The sequence below is a fragment of the Pundamilia nyererei genome, unplaced genomic scaffold (assembly GCF_000239375.1).
Source record: "Pundamilia nyererei isolate P.nyererei 1_Seehausen unplaced genomic scaffold, PunNye1.0 scaffold00041, whole genome shotgun sequence".
NCBI classification, from domain to species: Eukaryota; Metazoa; Chordata; class Actinopteri; order Cichliformes; family Cichlidae; genus Pundamilia; species Pundamilia nyererei.
In genome coordinates, this window is record NW_005187442.1 from 1,596,982 (window position 1) to 1,604,708 (window position 7,727).

Below are 7,727 nucleotides of genomic sequence, written 5' to 3' on the forward strand. Positions count from 1 at the left end.
AATATCCAGTCAGTGGCACTTGTTTTTTAAAACGTGTCAACCCTGTATTGGACTATTTCTTGGCTAACCTTTAGCGAAAGAATGCCAAATTAAACAGTAAAGTGTCGGTTAGCATGGTTTTGTTCCCACAGGCTTCAAGACTGGTAAATGTATTCCCAACCAGTTGGTGAGTGGTTGTAAAGCTGTTCACAAAGGATGCTGCACTGAAAACCTCTTTCAATTGCTTTGATTACTAGCAGGTTGTCATGGTTGCCCCTAGTTTACATGGAAGTCGCTGACTTGCCTGCAAATGCTGGATAACTATTTACTGTGCTGTAGTGGAACTTCAAAAACTGCGACATAACCCAGAAATGGAGTTTAGTGACTTTCTAAGAAAATGTTGTAACTACATGTGTTGACCCAACATGTATTTACTGTATGTTTCTAGGGAGGTTACACCATAGGCTGCAGTATAAGATTTCAGTGGAGGTTGCAGTTACGACATACCTATGGCACAGACTTCCTGCTGAATCATAATTCTTGCTGTAAGGATGACCGTGGCAATCTGTGAGCAACCAAAGCAGCTGCAAGGTAGTTTTCTTTGTAGCACTCTCTTTGCAACCGATTTCACTGACCGACTCCCAGCAACTTCATGCTGAGCAGTTAAGGAATACACATTTTTACTTAGCAAGTGCTGGTTGCCAGAGGGCCACCGGCTGGTCTCTGGGCCTGCGTGACTGAGGCTTAAGGTCTAAGTGATGACTGGCAGCCTTCTTAACCTCTGAACAACGCAAGGCTAACTGGCTAAGGAAGGCTACTCAAAATAATGTTAATCTCCTCATCTAACTCTCAACAAGAAAGCAAGTAAACATCATTTAAACCAAATGTTTGGCCGCATGCTTACAGCAACATTTAACTCAGAGCATGTTTCAGGAAATATAAGAGGGAATTTAAAAGTGTGGGTTACCTGTTTGTTAGACTCCGTGCTGTGCTCGCCGCCTCCTCCAGTTTTTGAGCCTGAAGCTCAGCCAACTGCTTTTCAGCAGAAAGTCTGGCCTCTGCCTCTGCTCTGGTCTTCTTCTCCAGCATCACACAAGTCTGCTTGTCCCTCTGCTTGTTTTTAGTTAGGCACAGAATCCTGAAGGGATGACATTAAAGTGGTTTTAAATAAGTTGCAGAAAAAGAGCAGCAATATGTGGGTTACTGCCACATGCAAATGGACTCGTTTGAGATCAGCGTCAAGCATACTTCAAAAACAGACATAAATGTTAAACAGGTTTCTTATCATCCTTGTAGTTGTTGTAGTCACTGGAGAGCACCTTCCTTTAAAAAAACTGGAGCATGCCTTATCAAAGCTGGTGGTGCTGATCAAAACTGCATAACATGCTCTTCTCAAATGCGATTTTATAGCCTTTGGCTGCTGGACGTGGCTTTGATGTGGTAAATGTGTTAGGAGTACCTCTGTAGTGGGATAAAATAACTAACTGAGCCTCCCTCCCCCCATTTTTTTTTTAGCTCTAAATGTGCTTAGAGTGATAATCTGAGTCACATATTGGAGGAAAAGGAGGAGTGGAAACATAATTTGCATAAAAAAACATAAAAAAGTAGATACTGTGGCAACGTACAGGTAATAAAAATGGTTTGTGTGATAAAGCAGGTCTGCAGCAGTGCAGCTGATCAGCAAAGTCAGTGATCTCATCATATTCTCTTTTATATAGTGATATACTATACTTCATTCATACAGCACATTCACCTGATCTGATATTGTAGCTTTACACACAAACCTTTTCTTTTTCTTGTGCAGGTTTTTAATTCTACAGTGACAGTTAAGTTCAAATCTTTTGCTTTGTTTCATGGACAGAAGAAACAATTTCATTGTCACTTTAGGTTTGGATAAGATGGGATAAAAATTTTTTCATATTTACTGACAGTAGCTACAGTATTTTAAGTACTATAAAATCTGGTTTTGTGTGATAACAACTGGACACTCACTTGCTCTGGAGAAGCATGTTGGACTGTCTGAGCAGGGAAACCTCTGGTCTAAGGCTCCTCTCGCTGTTGGTCAGGTTGCAGATGTGACTTCGAAGCTCCTGCTCGGTCTGCCTGCTCGACTGCAGCTCACTCTTCAGCCTCCTCAGCTCCTGCTCCAGCCTTCAAGATAAAAAACAACATTTTAGCACTGCTGTAAGCATCACCCGAGTCAAGCTTAGCTAAATACTTACTTGCTTGTCTGTTCAGTGTGGTAACTCTGAGCTGCTGTGGCACTCTTTTCTGCTGCATCCCTGTTGGGGCTGACTGTTTTGGAGCTAGACCTGTGTTTCTTCTCAGTCCTTCCCGCAGGAGGTGAAGGAGTATTTGAGCTGCTTCTTCTGACTTTTGGTGAGGAGTTCTTAGCTGCTCGCGTTGCTTTGCTGCCGTGCTCCTCTTGAGGTAGATTTTCTGGAGTTGTTGATGATTCCGGTCCTCCTGTGCTGCTGTGCAGCAGATCTTTGGACTCACCCACACTGGGTTTGGATGATGACGACGATGACGATGGTGGCCGGCGGTTTGGTTCGGCTGACCTCACGTCCTGTGACCCTTTCTCTGTTGCTCTCTCCTCACTGCGGATCTGGAGGCAGTCCACGGTGTGTGCCTCATCTTGGGCCAGCACAGCACCGTTCTGACACTGATACTGACTCGACTCAGGCTTGACTTTCCATTTGGAGGCTGTAAAATCAAAACAGGTCAGTTTTAGGAGTCTACTATGGAGCTCAGAAACATCTAGGATGAGTAAACATTTATGGCTATCCTCACTTTGGTATGAACTAACATTTAAAACTTTAAACAGGGCCAGCATCAGTCACTAGAATTACTTATTAATCACAATGAATTCTCACTGACTTAACCCAACCAAAATATTTGCCTGCAGTCCTTTCACTGATCCTATGGAGTGATAAATAGGTTCTCCACTGCTTTGCACAGTTTACACCAGGGATGTGTCAAATCCATTTTACATCATGGGGCACACACAGCCCACTTTGATCTTAAGTGCACCCGAAACACCCCTTTCTGTCAGTGTAAAGAAGTTTAAATACACATTTAATCCCTCAGATACCTTAATATAAGAAAAACTGTGTTTTTCTTATATTAAGAAAATCTCAGTTCTTTTATATGATAAAGAAATGTTGCTATAGTGAAAGAAAGTCACTTGACAAGTCTTTGAGCTTAAATTGTAAGAAAAACATGTGTGAAATTACAGAAATCATTCTAATGAATGCCAGTGGGGGAGGTCTTTATCCATAGGAAAAGCTGTAAAACTTTTTAAAAGTCCAGCATAAGCTGGTTGAGAAAATGGGTGGATTTATGACGGGGACCACATTTTTTCATATTAGCATTATGTTGTTTTCAGTAAGACACGAAAGAAATAATTTGCTCTGTAAAGTGTGGGGTTATAAATTAAGATTCTTATTTAGACTTACTTTGGGCACCACAGGATTTTGAACCACAGCGGTTTCTACTTGCATCTTTTATATACAGTCCAAATCTCACCAGTACTGACTAGTAATGTGTGCCGAGTTTGTAATTAGTAAATTAGCCAGAAAATGAAAACATGGGGAGACATGACTGTTTAAAAAAAAAAAAAAAAAAAGCAAACAAAATCTACAACTTAAAATTTCAAATGTATTTTTTATAATGCACGTATTAAAATGTTTTTTTGTCAAAATTGTTTTAAAAATGTCAATTTTTGCACCTTTGCTTCTTATTCCTTTCCCTTCATCTCTGTCCATGTTAGTTTCTCCCCCTATCATGTAATTACCATATTAAACGATACATTTATACATCGGTATGCAGCACTTATCTATTTTTAGAAGCACTCTGAAATATTTTGATAGCACAAAGCGTCAAACAGTTGCAGTAACAAGAAGATTGCTTACTTTGTTGTGCCAGCAGCAACACATCATGTTCTAGGAGGTTATTAAATACAGTTTCAGCTTGGGACTTTTACTGTCTGCGTCTTCTCAGCGAACTGACTCACAAATGTTTGTTGTAATCACCTGACTGAGTGGCTCCATAAGTGGAGATTGTAATAAACTGTCAGCTTGAAAACAAGAACGACCGAAACCAAAAGAAGAGTGAAAAACCCTCCAGATAGTAAGAATGGTAGGTAGATGGTGCAGGTGCACAGACTCACTGCTGCTGCCATCTGTGCCTGTCTTGGGATAAACCTGCAGGCCTGGGGGGAGCGAGTGCTGAAGGAGGTGCATGTGGAAGTCATTCTCACTCTGCACTGCTTTCTGTATGCGCAGCTTAAAGATGTTGGTGAAGTAGCAGGTGGCATCAAACCCCAGATAAACTACAGGATATCCGATACTGAAAGTGAATACAAGGCAGTTAGAATAGAATAGAATAGAACAGCCCTTTATTGTCATTGTACATGTACAAGGAAATTGTGGGTGCTCCACATTAACTGTGCCGGAATAAATTATAAATATTAGAAAGTAGTCAGTATATAATATTTCAGTGATGAAATATTAAATACTAAATCTAAACTTTATACATTTTGTATCAAATAAACATACCAGTGAGCGGCAAAAAGATGGGACAGGTTGGCATGTGAGGTTTTAAGGTCTTTGAGTCGAAGGGAAGCCTCTGTGTACACGAGCAGGATCCACAGAGACACAGTTGATATACAGATGCCCTTCTCTGAGGAAAAATAATCAGATGAGAAGAAAATTACTAATAAATTTGAATAAGAGAATATTTTTTATTTTATGAGATGAAGAAAGTTGGGCAGATTTTGCCAAGTGGATGATAATTGTCATACTCACCTGTGTGCCATATGTAATTGAATAACACATAGGTGCTCGCCACAAAGAACAGCCAGTGCAAAGGAACAAAAATTAAACAAAAGATGTCCAGAGTGAAGGCAGCGCAAACAAAAACAACACAAATAACCTGCAAACAAAAAGGGAAAGAAAGAAAAACAACAACAACAGGAAAGTAAAATGTGAGTAATTCACTGAAAATAGAAGAAAAGCCATGTTCTTGTTCACTGCGTGAAGCCTACTACACATCACTGGCTGGCTTATCATCATCAGGGCCAGTGCACAGAATATGAAATCACACACAGCAGGAGTCCTCACCAGCCCATGGCAGTGGAAAGTGGTGTACACGCTCCCAAAGAAGAGCCAGCACGGCCACAGGTACTCCAGTCTGAATTCAAGGATGAAGTCTGCCAGCAGCACCAGTGTCCACATCACCATAAACTTCAGGAAGGTGTACGCGCTATAAAGACATGCAGACATTATTAAAAAGAAGAAGGAAAAAATCAATCCTCCTTCATTATTATTATTTCACTTTGAGCTCATGGCAAACAAACGTGCCTCTTCCTCTGAATCCAGTAAATAAAGGCTGTCAGATAAAGCACCAGATACTCACACACAGCCCAGTATGAGACGGGAAACTGCAAAAACGGCATTAACCTCTAATTGAGCCAGCTGTGTCTTAAAAATACAGTCCTTCCTTTTAAGCAGGGCCACTATAACAAGAACAATGACTGTTCCCTCATTTTATTAGGCAGCCGCAAGCCAAACAGGAGCTGTGGTTTTCCTCCTTTGTTCTGCTCATCCATAGGCTGCTATCACATCACCCCTTCTTTGTTTGGTAACCATGGCAATATTTCATCTGGAGGAGAGAGGGAGCACCACAGCATCCTTCTGCAAGTCCACAACAGCCTTTTAATTTTACTTATAAAGAATGCATTTCAATTAATCTCACTTGTATTTATATTATAACTAACTGCTAACTGTGCAGGTTGTTCTACAAAAAATTAAAAAATAAATTAGAATCAGCTGGGAGAGGGCTTTTAAACAGCATATTAAATCCATCCTAGAAGCCCAATATAGTCTTTTTTATTATCTTATTCTCCTTGAGTAGCATGCTTAATTGGCCTAATAAAACTCCCAAGCAGAGCTGATGTAACTTTAGTTCTCTATATGATGTTATTGAAATAGCGCCCTTTATTGTATTTAGCACTATCACTAAATATAATTACCAAACAAGCTAGTGAAGTGTAAAGGAATCACCACAGCGTCTTTAATTCTCCAATCAAGTTCTTATCTGCTTTGTAGTATTTCCAGTAGTGTAATTCAATTATATGTGTTTGTGTTTGTGTGAAATCACTGCACACAAAGAGCAAGAAATTTAATATGTGACTGGCCCACAAAATAAAATAGGACGTCTAAATCTCAAAAATAAACACAATCTCTTGCATGTGTTGTTTTTTGTGGAAAGAAAGAAAGAAAGAAAGAAAGAAAGAAAGAAAGAAAGAAAGAAAGAAAGAAAGAAAGGTGCACAATGAACAGAAAAAGTGGTGTTCCGTTCTTATTTGCGTGTCTTTTCTTGTCTGGACGCAGTCTAGACGCTTCCAGATTTTGTGTGCCAAATAAGCCAAAGAGGAATGCGCGTTTGTTTCGATTTTTCCAAAGGACGAATGGAAATAAATAAACAAAACGCAATGTGGCCGTGTTAATTTCACGCGCGATTAAGAGTGGGGGATAGAGCAGGCAGTGAGAACGCAGATGAGACGAAAGTAGGCCGACGTCAACTTGCACAGCTTCTGTTTTTATTCTGTAAACAAGGCGGGCTGAAGTAACCCGGTGTAACATTTGCGCCTTAATTCCGCCGCACTGAGGCTAATCAAAGCGCCACGCTGGCTCATTTAGGATGTGAGGGGCGGATGGAGGTGATGGGATGCGAGTCAGACAGGTGAGCGGGATGACGACGGCTGAAATCTACACAAAGACGGCCACCACAACAAAAGCAGCCGCCGGGCGCCGCGGCTCGCTACCTTTCAGACAGCTTCTCCGTGATTTTCAGCTTTTTCATCTTCCGTAGCCTGTTCGCGTCCACATAACGTTTCTTCATCTTATGGCTTCTGCTCCCCGCGTGCTGACGTTGGACACACTGCAGCAGAGGCGACAGCGACGGGGGATAAACGACAGAGCCGAGAGGAAAGACAAAACAGCCCGGCTCCCTCTTTGTGGATGAGGATGCTCACTTCAACCTGTGATGATGTCTGCGAGCAAATGTAGAGGACCGACACTTCTGCGCATGCTCAGTGGAGGTTGTACCTACAAGCGTTTATCACAGAAGGGGAGCAAATCAACACACTGTACACATGTGTTCTGTTAATTATGACACACACTGCACAAAAATACTAACCGGGCTCATTATAAGTTCGATAATAAAGCTGATTATCATTCAACTCTCAGTTTTTTAATCTCTTTCAGTTCCTTGATTTGGCTTTAAACTGCATAACTTTACTGTTTCAATCCAAAGCGTGTCAAACATCAGGTCCGGGGACCCGGCAAAGACTCCTGTGCAGCCCACTGGACAGTTTTGGAAAATGTGATGGAGGGACTTCTAACTGTATTATAGCTTTCAGGAACTCCCCCTGCAGTAATTAAGTGAGGGATAAATACCGTCTACTATAGAAATGGCTTTTTTGTTTAGTTTGTTTAGTTTTTTTTTTGGGGGTTTTTTTTTTTTTGGGGGGTGGAACCTTATTGAAATAAAAGCACGAGATTTTCTGCCAATTACAGGGAGTGCAGAATTATTAGGCAAATGACTATTTTGTCCACATCATCCTCTTCATGCATGTTGTCCTACTCCAAGCTGTATAGGTTCGAAAGCCTACTACCAATTAAGCATATTAGGTGATGTGCATCTCTGTAATGAGAAGGGGTGTGGTCTAATGACATCAACAC

At 41.1% G+C, this 7,727-nt stretch overlaps 1 protein-coding gene across 1 annotated transcript in view; it reads right to left on the minus strand.

The window, feature by feature from the left end:
* Positions 1–7,727, minus strand: part of LOC102202099 (macoilin-1) — a 31,864-nt gene that overhangs the window by 5,127 nt on the left and 19,010 nt on the right. Inside the window, exons 2-9 of the mRNA XM_005731071.1 lie at positions 6,809–6,924; positions 5,103–5,244; positions 4,788–4,914; positions 4,539–4,662; positions 4,151–4,329; positions 2,202–2,685; positions 1,972–2,130; positions 947–1,117 (exon numbers count right to left, since the gene is read on the minus strand). Of these exons, the coding sequence (XP_005731128.1) occupies positions 947–1,117; positions 1,972–2,130; positions 2,202–2,685; positions 4,151–4,329; positions 4,539–4,662; positions 4,788–4,914; positions 5,103–5,244; positions 6,809–6,924 (1,502 nt within the window). The remainder of the gene's footprint in view (positions 1–946; positions 1,118–1,971; positions 2,131–2,201; positions 2,686–4,150; positions 4,330–4,538; positions 4,663–4,787; positions 4,915–5,102; positions 5,245–6,808; positions 6,925–7,727) is intronic.